Source organism: Mytilus californianus, unplaced genomic scaffold, assembly GCF_021869535.1.
Source record: "Mytilus californianus isolate M0D057914Y unplaced genomic scaffold, xbMytCali1.0.p SCAF_21, whole genome shotgun sequence".
NCBI classification, from domain to species: Eukaryota; Metazoa; Mollusca; class Bivalvia; order Mytilida; family Mytilidae; genus Mytilus; species Mytilus californianus.
Genome location: NW_026262670.1, coordinates 4780082 through 4803828, shown reverse-complemented (window position 1 = coordinate 4803828; position 23747 = coordinate 4780082). Strand labels below are relative to the sequence as shown.

The 23747-nt window shown below is 31.8% G+C and overlaps 1 protein-coding gene across 1 annotated transcript in view; it reads right to left on the bottom strand.

Moving 5' to 3' along the window:
- Positions 1 to 390: 390 nt before the first annotated feature.
- LOC127731993 (phospholipase ABHD3-like) overlaps positions 391 to 23747 on the bottom strand; it is a 46796-nt gene continuing 23439 nt past the window's right edge. The window contains exons 6-10 of the mRNA XM_052241034.1: positions 21978 to 22090; positions 14694 to 14870; positions 13310 to 13361; positions 12178 to 12343; positions 391 to 4507 (exon numbers count right to left, since the gene is read on the bottom strand). Of these exons, the coding sequence (XP_052096994.1) occupies positions 4326 to 4507; positions 12178 to 12343; positions 13310 to 13361; positions 14694 to 14870; positions 21978 to 22090 (690 nt within the window). The 3' untranslated portion in view covers positions 391 to 4325. The remainder of the gene's footprint in view (positions 4508 to 12177; positions 12344 to 13309; positions 13362 to 14693; positions 14871 to 21977; positions 22091 to 23747) is intronic.

Genomic DNA, 23747 nt, shown 5'->3' with positions numbered 1-23747 from the left:
TTTGAATGATCTAGTTACGGTAGAGATGGGCTTCTATCTTAACGTAATTTTATCTCACTCCAATTTGATGTATTTCGTGTGAAAACAGAAAAGGTGCAATATGCAATAAAATGAAATGGTTTTATTCATACACTGTGAATGTGATTGGTATAGAACAACTTTAAATTTGGATTTAGAATTTTCGAACATTTTTGCTACGAGCATCACTGAAGACTTTAATTTCGAAATGCACATCTATATATAACATTGCAAATACATTTGATGCTGTTTAAAAGGAACACTGCATCTAGAAAACTTTTTTATTCTAATAGTATTTGAATACATAGATCGTGCATCAGAATTAGTATAACTTGGTCAAATCATCAATTCACAAAATATAACAAACAAAAATATGATTATAGAAATTTTATTTCAAAATTGTGAAAAGATAAAAAATTTATAAACTTCAAAATTACTAAAATAACATATAATAACCGAAGATATATAAACTATATAATCTTACAATAAAATCACAAAATATAATTAAATAAATAAATTAATAACATTTGCAAGCCTTTTGGCATTTAATTAGGTATTACTAAATCAATAATTTAGTTTTAGAATCCTTTTCATTTTGGGTAGTATTTTGAACATGTACACAATAAAGTGATTTCTATCACAATGCCTTAAAGTTTAACTATGTATTCCATCAATATTGAGATGCTACTTATACAAATAATAAAAAGCAGAATCCATTACTCTTTAGTTTATTCAGGAAACAATAATATATGACTATATGACATCATGTCCAGCTCACATTACCCCTTGTTAAAAGGTTCACTACATGCTGAACATGTGCTTTTATCAGTTGCTTACATCCACACCATATTGATTCTGGTAGGCAGTTGTCACATTGGCAATAGTACAACATCTTTGAAGGTAGATTAATTGTATACTGCCATCTTGGATTGTAGTTTAGTGCATAAATCTGCAAATTTTGAGACAGATTGGCAATTAATTTGTAAGACTATAATTTAATAAGGCAAAATAAGTGATTTATTGCATTATTTAGACAAACACCAAATATTTGTTTTTGTTTCGAATGAATTTTTCAACTTAGCCAATAGAGTGGAGATAGCTCTTTTTATAAAGGAATGTTAAAGAAATTTACATTTTTTCCTTGTAGCAAGAAAATAAGTTCGGTAACACCATTATTTCTTTTTATTTTCTATATCATAAAACCTATCTGATCTTATTTTATCTCATAGGTGTCCTTTTATTCACAAAAACAATTTTTTTCATGAATAATCTTCGCAAAATTGGGCAATTTTGCACGACTTGTAGCTTGAAAAATAGCCTGGTGACCCATACATTTTATTATACTTTTGACAATAGCCTGATAAAATCTTCATTTTGGCAAAGTATAAGAAAATTCTATCTGAGGAAATATATACTGATGATCCACCTTTTTTTTTTTATGTGTACCAAGTTTATTGGTAATGCAACCAAAAAGCACATCCAACCAAACCACTAACCTGATGTGGGACAGACATAGTTGGAAGCACATTCTGGTAAACATAATGCCCCTACTATTATAGGCAGGTCATTAATATTCAGCTTCTTATTTTTCCAAAGAAAAACATATCAAAGGAATAATTATACCACTTCATTTCGATTTTATCTGCAATCTTGTACACCTTAAACTCTGTTTTACATGAGATTCACAAAGATGCTTGGTGGATTATTTATTAAAATTTTAAGCTGAAAGTACACAGAAATACTTGTTTTCTTGTAAGTACATCTGAGAATTTAATTTGTTCGGTATCTTTCTAAATTTGTAGATTTTTATTTTTTTGCATCTTTTTACGTTTTTGTAGTTTGTATTTAAGTAGTTATATATTGACTTTGGCATATATCAAATCAATAAAGATCACAAACAACAACAGTAATACATATGACACAAAAAAATTACTGCATATATGAAATTGCATAATCAACATTCAATTTTTAATAAAGTTCCAATATCCTATAACAGTGAACACGGGTGAACACATAATTTGAAGCACAGTGACTATTCATGACACGAAATTTACATAATGAATTGTGAAAAAAAATATGGTTTTAAATTTATGTGAAACACTACAAACACATTCATACACACATGCAAAACACAAAAACAAGATATAACTGTGGATTCATTTATTTTCATGAGTGCCATATTTTGTGGATTGAGAAAAACTTGCATTTTTGTGGGTATAACAATTCATGGTTTTGCTAAAGTCTGCATTCAACCTTATAGAAAATGTGTCGTTCGTTGGAACATTTAAAACCATGGTTTAAAGGTACCCATGAAATCCAAGAATATTGGTATCCAATATATAAAGATGCATCCAAAGTATTTAAGGAACATTATTTCACTACATGACTGTTAGACAATAAGAATATTTCTAGAACCTCATGCATCATAATCCTGGCATTTAAAACTGTTCTGGTCTTTTTTCAAATTTAAGTTATACAAGAATGTATTTATGTATTAATGGAATCAATTGTCCTACGCAAAATTTCTAAATATAATCACAATTAGTCTAAACCTGATATTTTTTCCTAAAATTTTATAGTCAAATCCTGGGATATAAATAAGGAACAACAAGCTTGAAATATGTAAATTTGACACAGACTAATATATATAAAATTTGGTAACACTAAATACCCATGCTGCCTGCTTGCAGTGCTCATTATCAATTTAAAAAAAAACTGAAAAAAAAATAAATAATTGATGTCTGCCTTGGATTTTATGGATGAGTATCTAGGAATACTGTATTCGTTGTCTTATTACCCTTGGTATCATTCAAAATACTTAATAGAATAAATACAATGTTTTAGGTGTAATACCACCAAATCATAGTACGTCACATCCGGTTGCATACGAAAATAGGTTGAAAAAAAATATTCCCTTGAATTTGACAGTTGTAGATAATTGATCCTACATTTCATTGCAGTAAAACATTTCTGGGTCATAAGCATATATCTTGGGTATTTCAAAGCACCATTCTTTTTTTATTTGGGGTTTCTATAGAATATTTTGGAAACTTAAGGTTACATGGTTACTAAAGCTTTTACACAGGTTAAAAAAGGGGAAAAATTTGACTGGTTAATTTCCAGTGATGGTTATTTTCTTATATGCAATGAAATGTTATGTGAAATTTTTTCTATAGTACTGGACAGGATAAAACTTTGCTCATGCCAAGTATTTCTTTATTTGAAACAAAGATAAATTCTGCACAATGTTTTGAAAAGTGCAAATTTAACAAAGACTAATAGGGTAAAATCAATGGTGGTATTACACCTTTATCACAAAATATTTTTGATATAATCCTAATTCCAAACACACATCTCTCATTCATTCAATTTACATTCGGTTTAAAGGTCCACAATCTGTAACAACATATCTCAATGAAAGGTACATAAAACAAAACACATTTTTTTATTTTTCTGTGGAATTTTTAAAAGTCGAATTTCAAAGTTGTCTTGTTTAGATACCACTGTTAACATTTCATTGAATGAAGTGAATAAAACATACATGAAATGGAGAAAGACATGAAATAATCAGAAAGACTAGGGGTATTGTTCATATCAATATCTTATGCGTTGCAATATAATATTTTTTGTTCAAATTTTCATTATTTTCTTAAAAGGTAAAAAAATAATTAACATGTGCAAAAGTAATTGAGTCTTCCTCACATTGGTTTCATACTTTACTACACATATTCATACACATTTTTCTTGCAAAAAATCATTTCAATTTTTGATTTTGCCTGGATTTATTTCAACATTTAATAGATAAATCAACCATGATTTAGTGATACAGCTGGCTTCAAGTTATTTATCTAAGACTAGTCCAAAATCAACCCACATTATTTTGATTTACTGGTAATGTTTTATTAATAGCACTTCAAAAAGTTTGCACAAAATTATAGCTCCAAGTTGAAGATAATACAGTTATCTTCTTTTCATGAATTAAGTAAAGAATTTTCCATGCACATCCAGACAACTTGTACACAGTTTAAAACAAGTTTCACTGTACAGGGTAGGAACAAAAATGTAAACAAATGTCTCTAGGTGGGAGTGATTAATTTTCAAATATGTTTAGAATAAGGACTTGTTACAGCTTTATGATTTTGTCATCGATAACAACAAAACTAGGTTTAAAATTGCACCATAAAATGTCTTTGACTAGCAGGTTTTTAAAACAATGCTTCCAGTGACATAGCCGTACATTGATGGTCCATGGTAACATGTTTACTCCTTTCTGCATAAATTTCAATCCAGATTTCCACTGAGACATTTTAATCTTGTTTCAGATGAGTTGGACCATGAGTAACCACAGCTTTAACATACTGTGAGAAAAGTTTATCCATAAATGTGCTGTTTCTTGGTATAAAACCTTCCATAAACCCAATATGGCCACCATGTGATGTTACTACAATTGCAATGTTTTCATTCTCTTCTGCTTCTTTCACTGGAATTGCTGAAAGAAGAAAAAAGAAAATAAATTAAATAGTCTTAAAATATCAGATAAAATGTCTCATTCTTATTGGTACATCTAGATGTGATTTAGACAATTAATGTCTCTTCAGAGCAAAATAAAACAATATCCGTATTGTCATGCCAATTACAATACGTCTGTGATTGTGATACTCTCAGGTTATAACACCCAACCAAACGGCAATTAATCAGTGGTTGTTATAACATTAAAGATACCAATTTAACTGCACACATCAAACAAGGAAGAGAAATAGTCACTCACAGAATGTCAGATGCAGTGTTCTCCCCAGGCCGTTTTAGCGTCGCGGCACCGAGACGCTATATTTTTTACCCGTGATGCTATAATAATTTCCGCGACGCTATAATTATTTTGAGGATGCTATTTTTCTGGTCTCTATATCGCAAAACCATGTCCTAAATTTTGAACTTTCATCTAATTACCGCCTGTGATCATCAAAATTATATCACCTTTAATTGTAATCCCTTCAAGTCGGACAATAGAGGCAATTTAGAGTGATTAAATAGGTGTTAATTGCCCTTTGGGTGATAACTGAATGGATACGAATACCCCAAGCTGACACTTGTGACATGACTAATACCACGTGGTCCAATCGCAAATTTCGACATGGAGAATATGTAATCAGAAAATCGAAAAACAATTCGAAATCTACGTTTGCATAATCCAAATTCAAAGATTCAAACGATTTCTCTCTTTAGAAAAGAGGTTAGGTCGTATATTTTTACAACTTTTAAAAAATTACTTCTTTCATTTTCCGGTACTACTAGTTTATCGAGAGCGTATATTAAACATTTTGATTTTGTGTTAAATAAGTTTGATACTTCTTTAGAAAGAGATCATAATTGGTTTTAGTTAATGTTTCGTCCATTTAATGCATTAAAAGCGGCATACTCATTCTTAGACTTAATCTCTTGTCAAACATTGTTTATTTTCGTAAATTTTTCTTCCGCCGCCATTGCAATATTTGTATAAACTACGGATCGGAACCGGACCAGATATGACAAAATTCCGCATTTTTACGATAATAACTACAGATGCACAAATGGCACAGTAGACGAAAAATTATCACAAAAGAGAAAACTACGCATTCCACACGCAATAACAAGCTTAACTTTGTTAAAAATATATATCATTTTGATATAAAGAAACAACTGGGACTAATTCATTGAGTACCATGAAACAATGAATTTCATAGACATGATAAAGAAAAAAGTTTTTTAATTGAAATTTTATTGCCACATGATACTTTCTCTTCCCTTTTTATATAAAAACCAGTTCTTTTTATTTTTTTGCTAGATATTTAGTATTGTATATATACAGGTTGTACTATAATAAACCATTCATTCATTCATTCATTTAGTTAAGTAGGTAGGGTAACTGGAACCACACATATATTTTTATTTGGCCCAAGAGGAAAAAATAATTCTGTAACTATAAATGAATATAGAAAACATAAACTGAAACAACTGTTATCATGGTTAAAGTATAATTGTATTCCCAGCTATGAATTGAACAATATAAACATATTTAACGTAAAGGAAATAGAGCATCGCCGCGACGCGTCAAATGACATTGAAAAAAATAGTTTATTTTTTTACGCCAAATGTGATGCTATCCAAAATTTCTGGGGAGAACACTGCAGATGTATTTGTTTTTTGTCATGCAGTTACAACTCAGAATTCATTGGACAAATGCAATGTTTTCTCAGTAGAAAAATAGCTTAAACAACTAGTTTAAATTATTATAACATGTATCCTTAGTTTTCAAATGTTTGATGAAGTTGTGACTGTTACTTTGAATGGAACTATGTCTGTTTACTTAAGGATGTTCGCTCCTGTTGTTGTTGAACTTTTGCCAGATATTTTCGATTCATCCGGTTTTATCCATGAAGTACCATTTTAAAATTTTGCCCACTTACCCCTACTTTTTTTTCTCATAATATGATTACATATAGTTTAAAATGTTATCTTTGAAAATCTTTGAAAATCCTTGTTATTTTTTCATGGTTTTTGAACGAAAAAAGGTGCCAATGTTAAATGTATGAAAAATCTGGAGAGAATCATTTCCCATCAAATTTTCAATGGCTTATATCTGGAAAACAAGCACACAGACCTATTATTTTTTTCTGATTTCCAATTTCTTCATTTATATTCAATCAATTTGTAACAGTCTTTTAAAAAGCTTGTTATTTTAAAACAGAGTGGCAAACATCCTTAAGTTACTTTATGCTATGGTTAGTAATGGTCAAGATTCCTTAAACATAACAGATCATACATTCATCCATGTAAATCTACTTGCTTTTTCAAGGTCTAATGATACCCCCGCCGAAATATTTCAGTAAACAGGAAGTTGTTGAGTGATGGATCTGAAAACGCATCACACGGTATAGCTGACTTATATAAACCCTAAAACCAAATTTCAGAAATCCTTGTCAAGTAGTTCCTGAGAAAAATGTGACAAAAATTTTCAACTTGGCTATCATGTGTAAAATAATACAAGTGTTCGGTAAACAGGAAGTTGTTGAGTGATGAATCTGAAAACGCATCACATGGTGTAACTTACTTATATAAACCCTGAAACCAAATTTCAGAAATCCTTGTCAAGTAGTTCCTGAGAAAAATGCGACGAAAATATTCATGGGACGGACAGACTGACGGAAGAACAGTATACCCCCACTTTTTTAAAGCGAGGGTATCATGATTATGATATTTTCTGACTTTAAATGAAATGTAGAATACTTTGGATTTGAAATATTTTAAATGCCTACAAAATTTTTTAATAAATTTTAAACAATTTGATAAAGAATATATAGATAAAAGCATGGGCGATAATGACTGCTGATTTGATTGATGAAAACCTTCAACAAAGAACATGTAATATATTTTTGCCTTCAATAAAATCTATAAACATCATTCAAAAAGAACACATATTAAACAACGATAATTATATGGTATCATATAACATGCATTTACCATAGAAACATTAGCTGTATTTGGCACAACTTTTGGGAATTTTCAATTTTAGATGTTCTTCATATCTTATTTGGCCTTCCAACTGTTTTGATAAAAGTGCCACTAATGAGTCTTATGTAGACTTAAATGTGCATACTGCTAACCAAATTAAAGCCTTGTATCTTTCATGAGTTTCAGTATTTATTTGATTAAGTTTGATACAAATTCTTAACCCCTTTTTGGACAAATTGATTTTTTTTACACCACACCCACACAAATGTTTCTTGGATGCCTTTTATGATTGATATGCGTCATTTTTAAGCAGATTAAATTTTTTATATTTATTTTAGTCTGAACAAATTGCACACATTTTTATAATTTTCATAATTAGGAAATAATCAAATAAAGCTTACACTTGCTTATCAAATACATTACTGGAGTCCTTGTAGAAAATATGAGGAAATGAAGTTATGACATCATATTTATGTGTGAAAAACTATTTTCAAATATTTAATCTTTTTGTGCTATTAAAACTAAATTATTATTGAGACAAAATGATTTACTTTTTATTGCCATATTTCATTATCAAATTTAAATGAATTATCATGGGTATTATTGACCCATTGAATGTCTTCCACAATATACGAAATTTAGACCACATAGAAATGTAAACATGATAATAAAATGATAAAAATACAGTAAAGTTTATCAATTTAATTAGACTTTACACTCATATTTACAGATAAAGCTGTCCATTTCAACTTTTCATATGCTTATGCATTTGTTAATGGGATGTTCATATTTCACCTGACTAAATTGTAAAATGGCATGTTCGCAGTCTATAGAAAAAGCTCAGAATCCAGCTTCGTGTCAGTTCTGTGAAGAATCTAATATAAAATGGAAATGTATAAACTGTGATTTATTTTTGTGTCAATTGTGTATTCAAGGATTCATAGTAAAATCAAATCATCTGACAAACATGAAATTTTAAATCTGAAAGAATGTGGAACCCAGGACTCTGCGGCAACAATCAGTAAGATGGATCTTCATAATATACCATGTACAATCCACAGTGAACAAAAATGTTGTGTTTACTGCAATTTTAGTGAGTGCAAACATCCTATTTGTTCTGAGTGTTTAACGGAGTCCCATTAAAAACATGAATTCAAAAAACTTTATGAAGTTTATGACTCTATTGTTTCTGAGATCAGTGCGTTTAAGGGAAAAATTGAAACAGATATTAAATGGCATGAAAATGGAAAAGTAAAATACGAACAGCTCCTTTCAGAAGGAGACAAGAATTTTCAAGAGACAAAAGATAAAATATTTCAAACTGAAAAGGAAATGAAGGAAACGATATCAAGATTGGCTAGAGATCTTCTACAAGAACTTGAAACAAACTGGAGGCCACTTGAGAATAAAATAAAAACAGAACTTTTAACTATCATAATGAATAAAGATGACCTAGTATTGAGGAAAGGTATGTTGGATGATACACTCCTATCACACCAATCTTCTGACATTTTTTCCACAAGTAAAACACTAGACTTTACACTGCCAAATAAATCAGATACAGCAATTCATCTCAAAAAGACAAAATTCATACCAGGAATTAATTCTGAGAAGTTTGAGACTGAATTAAGTGCAGGGTTTGGAAATCTTTACACTGTTCCACATTTAAAAATAGTGAAAATTTATCAACATGATACATCTTGTGTGACAAGTATACAACATTGTGATAGTGATACAACTTTCATAGCTTTTTTAATTGGCCATCTTGAAGCAGTAGAGTTTGAGGATGATAGTATCAAAATACAGAAAGAAGTTGAAATTGAAGTTTTTGATATGGCAATACAACACAATGGAGACCTAATTATTTCATCTATGGAAAATGATTTGAAACTTTATAAAGATGGAGAAGTAAAGTCCTTCAAATCATTCTCTCCTTTAAGCACAGCAGGTGTTCATGTTAACAAAGGTAACCAGATATTAGTAGGACTGTTTGAATCAGATCCTTTTGACAATCCTTCAGCAGATGGTGTCTCAAAACATACAAAAAAAGTTGTAGTTATGAATCAGAAAGGCAACATACAACATAACTATGAGTATGACGCAGACAATCAGAGACTTTTTACGGTCCCATGGAGAATCAAAACTCATAATGACAAAATATTTGTTGTTGATCTTATAAACCAAAACTTTAATGGAAGGGTTTTAGCTCTAGATTACGAGGGTAAACTCCAATGGACATATAAGGGTAGTGTAAATACAGATGAGACTGAATTTACCCCACGTGATATAGCAGTATCCTCTAATGACATGATTGTGGTGTCTGACTTTAAGAGGCATGCATTACATATATTAAGTCCTACTGGGGAGATTATTTTATGTAAGGATATAAAACCCAGGGAATTCAGCTTCCTTTTAGTCTGGATTTTGACAAAGATGGAGTTTTGTGGACTGGGTGCATGGTTACAGACAAAAATAAAGCCTCAATTTGTGCTCTAAAATTGGTTTGAGCCATTTGAATGTAAGGTACAAATACATCCCAAATGAAAGAATATCTAATGTATAGAATGATATCAAAGTGCTAAATTTCTTTAAAAAAAAAATCCTTTAAAGTAACAAACCTGTAAGGCATCAATTAAACAGCAGCTACTTCTTAAATAAATTTTGTATAAAAGAAGAGTAGGTATAATGAACAATTTGAACCTCACAGGAGGTAACATGGTGTTAAATGTTATTAGATAAATGTCTGATGCATTTATATGTAAATGAAAATTAAGATGAACTTCAGTTTTTGTCTAGCTTAATTTTTTTAATTTCCTGAATTGCATTCTTGGGTGCCGGTTTATCATGTTTATAATAGATAACCTCAGTAAAAAAAAATAATTTCAATTCTATTTGTTTCTCTTTGTTATAAAAATAAAGAGAGGTGGTATGATTGTAAATGAGACAACTACATACCACAGTCCAAATGATGTTGATGTAAGAAACTAAAAATCACCCTGCAACATTTTCAATCTGAAAAAACTCTGATACGACATAATGTGAAACATGTCAAGCAAAAAACCAACAGCCAGATCAGTTCAAACACATCAAATGAATGGATAACAACTGTCATATTCCTAACTTGGTACAGGCATCTTATGTAGAAAATGGTGGATTGAATCTGGTTTTATAGCTAGCTAAACCTCTCACTTGTATGACATTCGCATCAAATTACATTATATTGACAACTATGTAACAAGAATGTACACATAGTTTGCTAAGAATACCCCCACTCATACTTCAAAGTATCAGATAACAGGAAGAAGATGGCTGGCAGCTCTGTGAATGCTCAAACATTACAACTCATCAACGATAAGCTGTTGATTAAATATGAAGTCATTCTGTACAATAGAACTTGAGAAGAGTGTGACAAGAAATAGTTCATTCAACATTATGTCATATTGAAAAATTCAAAGCATTGGATAGGAAGTAGAAGAGAGGCGAAGTACCAAAGGGACATTCAATCTCATAAGTCGAAAATAAACTAATAACGCCATGTCTAAAAAAGAAAAAGACAAACAGACAAACAATAGTACATAAAACTCAAGGTAGTAAGTAATATAACAAAAGTACCGAACTCCGAGGAAAATGTTCCATAAATAAGGAAAGAGCTCATATGTTACAATTCATCACTGTTTAGGTGCTGACATATATTAAAGTCTTTCTGTTCCTTGTATTTAAGAAATGTGAGAAGGATATATTTGTTGGACAAACAGACAAGCAGACAGACGAAGTGAACACTATAAAGCCCCTCTAATACAATCAGTAGGAATTGGCTTGATTCATCAGTTTGGCAAGGAGCACACAGAACAATTAACAAAAAGACAAAAAACAATTCAAAATACTAAGGATTTTCTACCCAAGGAATAGATTATCTTAGCTGTATTTGGCAAAACCTTTTAGAATTTTGGGTCCTCAATGTACTTAAACTTTGTACTTTGATTGGGTCTTTATTGAGCTTCTTTGTAGACGAAAGGAGCATCCAGTGTACAAATTTTTAATCTTGGTATCTATGAATTTATCTAGGTGTTTTCACTTGACTCATAGACAGAGCACAATCTTTAGTTTCTGCCATCTGTAGGGGGAGTAATTATATATAGAAACCTAACCTAAGGAAGAAGGAATGTTTCTAACATTGCATTTCATCCCACACATTCTATCAATATCTACAGTGTTAAGGGTAGTAAGGGTATGCTATAGCTTTATGTTTTTGATGTATGCCAAGGCCTTGTGTTGAAGGTCGTACTTTGACCTATAATGGTTTACTTTTACAAATTGTGACTTGGATGGAGAGTTGTCTCATTGGCACTCATACCACATCTTCTTATTTATACTGCAATTAGTTGTGTTTATTTCCTAAATTTAGTAACACAGCTATATTTTGTGCAATGTCAATTTCATCATGGATCACTTTTTCTACAATCAGAGGTTCAATAAGGGATGATAATAAGTTTGAAATTAAATTCCACAATTTAAAGAGCTATCAATGTATTATTTTAAGTTGCAGTATACAAACAATATTAGGTCAATGTCAGAAGAACCTCGCCCTTCCCCAGTTTCTCAGCCTCATACAAAAAAGTTTATATTTTTCTGACATTGACCTAATATTGTATATTTATAACTCACACTTACCATGATGAGGAGAGAAGGGGTCATCTGCTGCATTTAACACTAACACTGGAACTTTTAGTGCATGGATTTTATCATGTAAACATGCTTCTTTATAGTAGTCTTGCCATGTATCATAACCAAAGATCTTAGATGTAAATCTTTCGTCAAACTCACGAATTGTTGAGGACTGAAAACAATAAAATAATATCATTCATCAAGATCGTAGCTGTTTCACTTGCATCAACTTATGGATGTCAAAGCATGTAAAAATAAGTGTGAACTGTTAGTTACTGCTCACTAACGATATCTCTGCTGACAAATATGCAAGGAAAATGTCATAAATGGTTATTGTGTGTAAACATATATAAGTATTGAATAAACAGGAAGTCAAGGACTGATGAACGTGAAAAAGCCTCAGGGATGTTCCAGAAAATACTTTGTCCCCCCCAGGGAAGGCAATTTTTTTTTTAATTTTATGTGAGTGGTTGTATTTTAAATACCAAAATGCAATGGGAGTGTTGTTCTAATTTATTTTTATTTCTGTGGGTGGTGGGGTTAAAAAATAGTGTCGTCCCTTGGGGGTACATAGTATTTTCTGAAACAGCCCTCAAATGATATAGCAGGCTACCAGGAAGATCCTTTCCATTATTAAAGTTCCAAATTTTGACCATAACATGCTTATTTTGATTAAATAAGTTGATTTTTTGTTATTGACTTCAACCCCACAATATCTCTCATTCATATTTAAAACAGGTAAATTCTGACGAATAAATAAAGTTTTTTTCCCCTTTAAATTCATCCATCTAGTGAAACTTTAATTACTTACAGCAATATATGTAGAAGTAAAACTTTATCTCAATTGCAGATTTCTCCATATTAGATCAGTGTGAAAGTTTTGTTTTAAGAATGTCATCAACTTTGTATGCAAGAATATGAACAAAGGGACATAACTCTGTGTTAAATGATTTGTTTTTAATCTATCATATACTATTTTATAGTTATTTTGACAGTTTGTATATCACCTTTTCGATTATAAAAAAAGACTACTCCTAATGGTGACCTATAGTTGTTAATCTCTGTGGCATTTGTTTCTTGAAGATAGTTGTCTCATTGACAATCATACAACATCATCTTTTTTATATTATATATTCACCTTCAATATATGATCCAAGTTGTCAAAATGATTTTCAAACACTTCCATATTGCTAAAAATAGAAAAAGACTAGAATTCAAATTTGTTATTGATAAAAAGATACAATATAAAAAGCACATTAACCCAAATACACTTATCAGATTTGTACACAAATGTGAATAATTTAATTTAGGATGTAATGCATCTTCTGATTGGCTGACAGTGTTTTGTCTATCAGCTTATAGACACAATTTTGTCATATGATCGTGATGTCATCAATGCTTTGTCATGATTTACTCTGGTTTCAAATTGCAATTTAGCATTAAATTATAAGGAATGACTGTAATATTTTTACTGTCTATTCGAAATAACATAAAAAATGTGGTGCACACTTTAAAATAATCCACTACGCGGATTATTTAATGTGCACCACATTTTTTATGTTATTTCTTCATAGACAGAAAATATTACAGTCCTTCCTTAAATGTCGCAAATTAGTTCAGTCAAATATCATTCCATTTAATTGTAAATTGTTAACAGAAACAGATCCTGCCTCCATATTTTCACCTCTTCTTTTAGGGGCAAGGGAAGTAACTCTAAATGAAATTGTCTGTTTTGCACAAGTTAAACTACAACATTATAAACATGTTCTGAAGGATTCAAATCAAATTTGATATTTACAAGCCTCCCATCAATTTTACTTGCTATGAGAGCCCAAAAAAAATTATTCCCATAAAAAAAGATCAGTAACAAGAATATGTTTCAATAAGACACGTGTCTCACTTGAACAATCAGAAAGAAGAAAATGTTTGATGATCCAGGAAATCTGGGTTAAATCTTACATCTGAGGTTTCTTTTGAATTGTTCTACATTTGTCAAGTCTGGGCCTCTTATAACTTTCTATGTGGTATAGTTTTTGCTCATTGTTGAAGGCTGTCCAGTGACCTATAGTTGCTAACCTCAACATAATATTGTTCTTGGTGGAGAGTGGTCTCATACCACAAATTTTTATTTCTATATGATAAAATACAAGTTAAAAGACTGTGAAAGTTTTTGTATTTACACATTTCCAATTATGTAGTAAGGGAAAAGTACTTGTTTTTACAAAGGGAATCCTGAACATCATTTTAACCTTTGCTAACCTCTGAACCATTTGTATTATAACCTTTACTAACCTTTGAACCATTTGCACTATAACCTTTACTAACCTTTGAACCATTTGTACTATAACCTTTACTAACCTTTGAACCATTTGTACTATAACCTTTACTAACCTTTGAACCATTTGTACTATAACCTTTGCTAACCTTTGAACCATTTGTACTGTAACCTTTGAACCGTTTGTACTATTTGTACTATAACCTTTACTAACCTTTGAACCATTTGTACTATAACCTTTACTAACCTTTGAACCATTTGTACTAATGTTTTTGACAGTTGTCTGTTAATGACGTGTAGATTTAGTCCTGGTTTCTCTAAAGACTCGACTGACTCGAAGACATTCCACGCCACTGAGATACACATTCCAGCCTCTAACTGACTCTTGTCACCTGACCTGGCCAGATAATTAAGCATCTGCATTCTGTAAACAATCAAAGAAATTAAACATAAATCCAAATTTAAAAAAAAATTTGTTTCATTTATATGTTTAAGAGTTTAGTATGACATCCATTTATGATGAATTAGTATACATTATTGTTTAGGGGGCCAGCTGAAGCTTGCCTCCAGGAACAGGATTTTCTTGCTATGTTGAAGACCCATTGGTGGCCTCATACATGAGTGTTAAAATTAATTTTCATTTCTATTTCACCAAATTATAAATGCTATAATATTTGTTCGTTTTTTTCCTTTCAAGTTATAGGAATCTGGGGTCATGTCTCTTTGATAACATTATTAGGTATCTAACTCTTCTAATTAAACATTATCTTGGATAATATAAATAGGTATTTTCTCCGGTTATGAAACAACCACCCAATAATTTTAGCCTAGGGTAATCTCCTTTAGATACTATCATGTCACACTAATCAACTGCTGCTTGCTTAAGGATTAAGGCTGCTCATTACCAAATTAACAAGCTTTTTTAAAAGACTGTAAGAAATTCATGGTGTATAAATAACAGAACTAAAAAGGCAGAAAAATGAAAGGTCTGTGTCCTTGTTTGAGAGATATCAGTCATTGGAATTTCAGCCGGAAATGATTCTATCTAGATTTTTTTATATATTTATCTCATTGGCAAAAACTATGAAAAATTTCAAAAATATATAAAATAAAATTCTGAAAAAGAAAAGTAAGGGTTTGTGGTAAATTTTTTGATGGCATCACATGGGAAAACCCAGAGGATCACTAAATATCTGACAAAAAGTCAACAAGAGTGCACACGCTGAAATGTCTCGCCTTCTTTAATAATCATTGATATTATGTTGATAGTCCTAAATATAAAGCTTTACTACAACTATCACATAAACTTAACATGATCCAAGAAAATGAGGTCAAGGTCATATAAACCAAACAAGAAATACACGTACACCTAACAATCATTCAATACACTAAATATAGTTGACCCATTGCTTATAGTTTCTAAGATACAGACTTGACCAAGAAAACTAAACATTGACCAATGAACCATGCAAATGAGGTCAAGGTTAATTGAACCATGCTAGGCAGACATGTACAGCTTGCAATCCTTCCATACAACAAATATAGTTGACCTATTGCTTATAGTATTAGAAAAACAGATCAAAACACAAAAACTTAACTCTGAGCAATGAACCATGAAAATGAGGTCAAGGTCAAATGAAACCTGCAAGACTGACATGTACATCATAAAAAATTTCCACACAACAAATATAGTTGACCTATTGCATATAGTATTAGAAAAAAAGACCAAAACTCAAAAACTCAATTTTGACCACTGAACCATGAAAATGAGGTCAAGGTCAGAAGACACCTGCCAGCTAGACATGTACACCTTACAATCATTCCATACACCAAATATAGTAGACCTATTGCATACAGTATAAGAAAAACAGACCAAAACACAAAAACTTAACTATAACCACTGAACCATGAAAATGAGGTCAAGGTCAGATGACACCTGCCAGTTGGACATGTACACCTTACAGTCCTTCCATACACCGAATATGCTAGACCTATTGCTTCTAGTATCTGAGATATGGACTTGACCACCAAAACTTAACCTTGTTCACTGATCCATGAAACGAGGTCGAGGTCAAGTGAAAACTGTCTGACGGGCATGAAGACCTTGCAAGGTACGCACATACCAAATATACAGTCAAACCTGAGTAAACCGGACCCTGAATAAACCGTTTTCCTGTCCATTCCGGCCGAAAATAAAAGTCCCGTTTTTTTTCCTTCAAAGTCTTTGTTAAAATTTCCTTTGTAAACCGGACCCTGTATATTCCGAATTCCGGTCTAATGATGCAGTCCCAATACTCTTAATTACATCAATTATTACCTGTCAAAACCGGACTGTCTAATTAATTGTAAATGCTAACAATATTGATCGATATGCAATCAAAACATATTTGCTTATACAACATGGCTTTTCAGGATAATCAATTAGCCAGGTGTTAAACCGTGAACTTTCAATGGTACAACAGTGAGCTATATTATAATAAAATGCTCCGCAGGGCGCAGCTTGATACGACCGCAGAGGTCGAACCCTGAACAGTTGGGGCAAGTATGGACACAACATTCAAGTTTGATACAGCTTTGCATTTGGATTGTGATTAAATATTTGACACAGCATAGGTTTCTGACACAGAATGAATGTGGTCTAAGAACTTAAAAATTTGAAATTGGACATTCACCTATTATGGTCCAATATCCAAAATCTAAATACATGGTTAGATTCAGCATATCAAAGAACCCCAAGAATTCAATTTTTGATGAAATCAAACAAAGTTTAATTTAGGACCCTTTTGACCTCAATGCGGACAAAGTTGATAACGGGGCCCAAAAATCAAAAATCTAAATACATGGTTAGATTCAGCATATCAAAGAACCCCATATATTCAATTTTTGTTGAAATCAAACAAAGTTTAATTTTGGACCCCGATTTGGACCAACTTGAAAACTGGGCCCATAATCAAAAATCTAAATACATGTTTAGATTCAGCATATCAAAGAACCCTAAGAATTCAATTTTTGTTAAAATCAAACTAAGTTTAATTTTGGACCCTTTGGACCTTAATGTAGACCAATTTGAAACGGAAGCAAAAATTAAGAATCTAAATACACGGTTAGATTCGGCATATCAAAGAACCCCAATAATTCAATTTTTGATGAAATCAAACAAAGTTTAATTTTGGACCCTTTGGACCTCAATGTGGACCAATTTAAAAACGGGCCCCAAAATCCAAAAACTAAATACACCGTTAGATTCAGCATATTAAAGAACCCCAAGAATTCAAGAATTAAACCCCATTGAAATTGGTCAAGAAATAAGCAATTTATACGAAGTATCTTCTTTTGCACAATATTGTGCAATTAAATATTTCTTGCTATTGCGCAATACTGTACAATTGACAATTTCTTGCTATTGTGCAATATTGTGCTATTGGATATTTCATGCTATTGCGCAATACTGTGCAATTGAAGATTTCTTGCTATTGCGCAATACTGTGCAATTGAAGATTTCTTGCTATTGTGCAATACTGTGCAATTGAAAATTTCTTGCTATTGCACAATACTTATTATATAATAATTTACACATCCTGTTTGGTGTGTATCTCCTTCCATATCATTATTATTTGCTTTTAAATATAAATCAGAAATAACCAACTTAAAATGGAAAATTTTAAAAGAAAAAAAAAAAGGAAAAAAAGAAAAAAAAAGAAAAAACAAAAAAAAACAAACAAATTTTTTTGAACCCCCTTATGATTCATCACCCCAAACTCAATCCCAGCCTTCCCTTTGTGGTATGGTACCTTGCAGTACAATTTCAGAGAGATCCATACACTTACACACAAGTTATTGTCCTGAAACTAGAAAAATGCTTGTTTTTTGCCCCTTTTTGGCCCCTAATTCCTAAAATATTGAGGCAATTACCCCCATCATCAATCCCAGCCTTCCCTTTGTGGTATGGTACCTTGCAGTACAATTTCAGAGAGATCAATACACTTGAACACAAGTTATTGTCTGGAAACTAGAAAAATGCTTATTTTTGGCCCCTTTTTGGCCCCCAATTCCTAAACGTTTCGGCAATTACCCCCAAACTCAATTCCAGCTTTCCCTTCGTGATATGGAACCTTGTAGTACAATTTCAGAAAGATCCATACACTTACACACAAGTTATTGTCATGAAACTAGAAAATGCTTGTTTTTTGCCCCTTTTTTGGCCCCTAATTCCTTAAATTTTGAGGCAATTACCCCCAAAAATCAATCCAAGCATTCCTTTTGTGGTATGGAACCTTGTGGTACAATGTCAGAGAGATCCATACACTAACACACAAGTTATGTCTGGAAGTTACAAAAATGCTTATTTTTGGTCCCTTTTTGGCCCCTAATTCCTTTACTGTTGGTACCATAACCCCCAAAATCAATCCCAACCTTCCTTTTGTGGTATTGAACCTTGTGGTAAAATTTCATATAGATCCATTCACTTAAACTAAAGTTAGAGTGCGAAAACTAATGTGTCTTCGGACGACGACAACGACGACGACGACGCCAACGTCATACCAATATACGACCACAAAATTTTTTTTGCTGTCGTATAAAAACACTATTCAAGTGTAAATTAAACTAAAAGAATCGTGTTTTCGAAATCCTGTTGTGAACCCCTTTAAACAATGACCCTGATAATGATTATAACACCCGGACGACAACAATCAATCAATGAGTATCGTAAGCTGTACGACAATTTGTGGATCATGATGAATTTTCGTTTTATAAAATTCTGCCTTTTTTATACGCTATACCAACGTCGGAAATGAAAAATGGAAGTAAAACGAAGCTCTCGTGTCACGTTTCAAACAACCCGAGGATAAACAATGAACAGAAAGTGAAACTGACAAATCAGAGACTGATGCTACGGAGGTCTATTTGACATACAAGGATATGTTAAACTAGAGGCTCTAAAGAGCCTGTGTCGCTCACCTTGGTCTATGTGCATATTAAACAAAGGACACAGATGGATTCATGACAAAATTGTGTTTTGGTGATGGTGATGTGTTTGTAGATCTTACTTTACTGAACATTCTTGCTCCTTACTATTATCTCTATCTATAATGAACTTGGCCCAGTAGTTACCATGGAAAATATTTTGTAAAAATTTACAAAAATTTACAAAATTTATGAAAATTGTAAAAAATTGACTATAAAGGGCAATAACTCCTTAAGGGGTCAATTGACAATTTTGGTAATGTTGACTTATTTGTAGATCTTACTTTGCTGTACATTATTGCTGTTTACAGTTTATCTCTATCTATAAAAATATTCAAGATAATAACCAAAAGCTGCAAAATTTTCTTAAAATTACCAATTCAGGGGCAGCAACCCAACAACGTGTTGCCCTTATTGGTCTGAAAATTTCATGGCAGATAGATCTTGACCTAATGAACAATTTTTTTTCTCGTCAGATTTGCTCTAAATGCTTTGGTTTCAGAGATATGAGCCAAAAGCTGCATTTTACCTATGTACTATTTTTTAGCCATGTCGGCCATCTTGGTTCGCGGGCAGGGTCATCGGACACATTTTTTAAACTAGATACCCTAATGATGATTGTGGACAAGTTTGGTTAAATTTGTCTTAGTAGTTTCAGAGGAGAAGATTTTTGTAAAAGATTACAAAAATTTACGAAAAATGGTTAAAAATTGACTATAAAGGGCAATAACTCCTTAAGGGGTCAACTGACGATTTTGGTCAAGTGACTTATTTGTAGATCTTACTTTGCTGAACATTATTGCTGTTTACAGTTTATCTTTATCTATAATAATATTCAAGATAATAACCAAAAACGGCAAAATTTCCTTAAAATTACCAATTCAGGGGCAGCAACCCAACAACGGGTTGTCCCATTCATCTGAAAATTTCAGTGCAGATAGACCTTGACCTGATTAACAATTTTACTCCTGTCAGATTTGCTCTAAATGCTTTGGTTTCAGAGATATAAGCCAAAATCTACATTTTACCCCTATGTTCTATTTTTAGCCATGGCGGCCATCTTGGTTGGTTGGCAAGGTCACCAGACACATTTTTCAAACTAGATACCCCAATAATGATTGAGGCCAAGTTTGGTTTAATTTGGCCCAGTAGTTTCAGAGGATAAGATTTTTGTAAAAGTTAACGACGACGGACGACAAGTGATGAGAAAAGCTCACTTGGCCCTGTGGGCCAGGTGAGCTAAAAAGGTTAAAATATTTATTTTTTTGAATTCGAGGAACAACCAATTACTTAATTTTTTATAGCCAATGAATAAGAAGATTTAAAACAACGATCATGCGAAGTTATTACGTTTTTACGTTTTGTATTTATCAGTTTATAATTTACAATCAGATAGAACATTTACATACAATATATCGGACGTCACAATTTATTAACTTCCTATCAAAACGGAAACCTGATTAAACCGGCCCACTGTCCAAACCGGCCCTTTTTCTTAGTCCCGTAGCCGGCCGGTTTATACAGGTTTTACTGTAGTTATCCTATTACTCATAATAAGAGAGAAATTAACATTACAAAAAATCAAAACTTTTTTTTTCAAGTAGTCACTGAACCATGAAAATGAGGTCAAGGACAATGGACATGTGACAGATGGAAACTTCGTAACATAAGGCATCTATATACAAAGTATGAAGCATCCAGGTCTTCTAGCTTCTAAAATATAAAGCTTTTAAGAATTTAGCTAACGCCGCTGCCGCCGCCATTGCCGCATCACTATCCCTATGTCAAGCTTTCTGCGACAAAAGTCGCAGGCTCGACAAAAACCAGTGAACATCCTTAACTTCAAGAGACATTTATTTCATGCACATATGTTCAGATGAGATAATGTAACAAAGTTATTTATGTAAATTAAATGTTGTGTTATAGTTGTTTGAACTTTTGTCCTTTTTTATTTTAGGCCATGATGTTGTCTGTTTTTATTGGACTTATGGTTTTTAAATTCCCCCTTGGTATCTGTCTTTCCCTCTACGAATGAAACAGCTAACACCAATATTTTGGGTTATAGATTATTAGGTTTTCTAATATGACGTCCTTATAACGCTTTGTAAACAAAGTCATGTTCTAATCAGCACAAAATATGTTTGACACATGCGCACAAATTTACTGTTTATATTCTCGTTATTTTCATTGTTATCCTAATAAAATATATATATTTTAGCAGCTTATATAAACTTTTATTATATATTGTTTATCAAACAACATTTATTCACCCTGCTTTTAGTTTTTAAACTTATTAAATATCAAAATGTAATGTACAGACTCCACGAGGAAACGGGAACAGCCAAACATTTTGAAGGTATTTTCGTATGCTTCGGCCTATAAAAATACTGTGTTTGTCCTCTTAACACTCAGTGTAAAATATTGACAAATATAATGCCTACCCATGTTAAAATGAGCATAGAGCATGACATCAATTATTTCTTAAATTTACCCTGTCAATGATGTACCTAACACAAGCCTGGGGTAGTTTTCCCTTTGAAAATGTTCTTAGGAAAATTAAGCTTACCCTCCTAATGAAACACCAACACCAATAATTGGAGCCTGAGGTAATCTCCCCTTAATTATACTGACTACATGTGCTAAATCTTCTGTGTTGGCTGCACAATATGTTCTTGGAGTCTGAAAATATATACACATATAGTTAACACAATCAATCAGTATCATTTTAAAAAATCTAAAATCCATTTTTTTTATTTCTTTTCTCCTTACCATGCATGCTTACTATCAAAAGAGAAAGAATCTTCTGCATGTTTAAATATGTAAAAATGTTAATATCTTCATTTCATTATTATTTTATTTTATATTACAATTGACCTAAAATAGTTTTAAATACTATTTTAGAACTGATTTTATTGAGCATTCTTTTCAGTACCATCTTATAATTCTACTGATCAAGAAAAAAAAGGGAAGAGTCGAGTAATCAGTCACACACACACATACACACACAATCAGTTATAATTTTTTTTAAAGCTAAGCATGGTTTTCAATGGATAAACTAATTAAGGGGAGATAATTTACCTTACCAATTCTAGATTAAGTGGAGATAATTTATCTGACCAATTTTTGTTTATTTAAACAATTGATAATCTTTTAAAATAAGTTTTTAATCAAATACAGATATTTTACACTAGTAATTTTTGGGGCCCTTTATAGCTTGCTGTTCGGTGTGAGCCAAGGCTCCGTGTTGAAGTTGAAGACCATACCTTGACCTATATTGAATGGTTTACATTTATATATTGTGACTTGGATGGAGAGTTGTCTTGTTGGCACTCGTACCACATCTTCTTATATTTATTGAGCTGTTGTAAACAATTGCTAATCCTGATGATCTGCTTGGTCCACCTTTCAAAAAATTCTCAAGACTAAAATTGATTATTAGTATACTGAATTGGTCATGACTTACATAAATTTTTGCCATAAGTTTTTTTGTAAAACGAAAGGTCTGTAAATTATTTGATCTCTTTTTATTTAAATCATTAAAAGGCAATTTTAATGTTGACCTAATTAAGACTTGTATGGTTTTGTTTATAATAATTTGTAAGAGTATATTGCTGTAAAACATTAATGCATTTGAACCAACTGCTTCACTGGTTTAATATCCATAAAACACACTTTATCTGTAGTTCATATATATATATACTACAAAGTACTACAAGGGAAGTTTGTGGTCAGGTTGAATCCTGCATGAACCCTGAAAATCATAATTAACATACGTAGAAACAATCAAACCACAAAAATTCAACCTTGACCTTCTATATAAAGGGTTTAAAAGATTTTCAATTTATCATTCAAATCAGACGAAGCATTGAGGGATAAATATAATTTTCTGAAATGAAGATTTCACTATTTATAATTTTTGGATGTATTATAATACAATCCTATGGAAATATTGGTGGCAATAAAGTACCTGCTCCGTTACTGGACAATCAAAATGCTCCATTAGTGGCAATGGTTGACATGTCAAATGCCGATAAACACGTCAAACAGTATGTCAACGACGCTATTGAAACTAAAATGTCACAGTTAGTGACAACAAAACTAGGAGAGGCTCTGGAATCACTTAAACTTGAAGAGAAACTTAAACGTTACGTTGGCCAAGTAAAACAGAACTTAACGTTAAATGTCACAGATGATATAAAAAGAATAGTGGAGGAGAGAATCGCAGCAAAAGGTAAGTAAGACCCTAAAGTCGAATAAATTCGAACAAAAACAAAATCATTATTTTCTTAGATTAGCAATCAAAATTTTTCACCATTTCCAAATAATTTTGCAACTT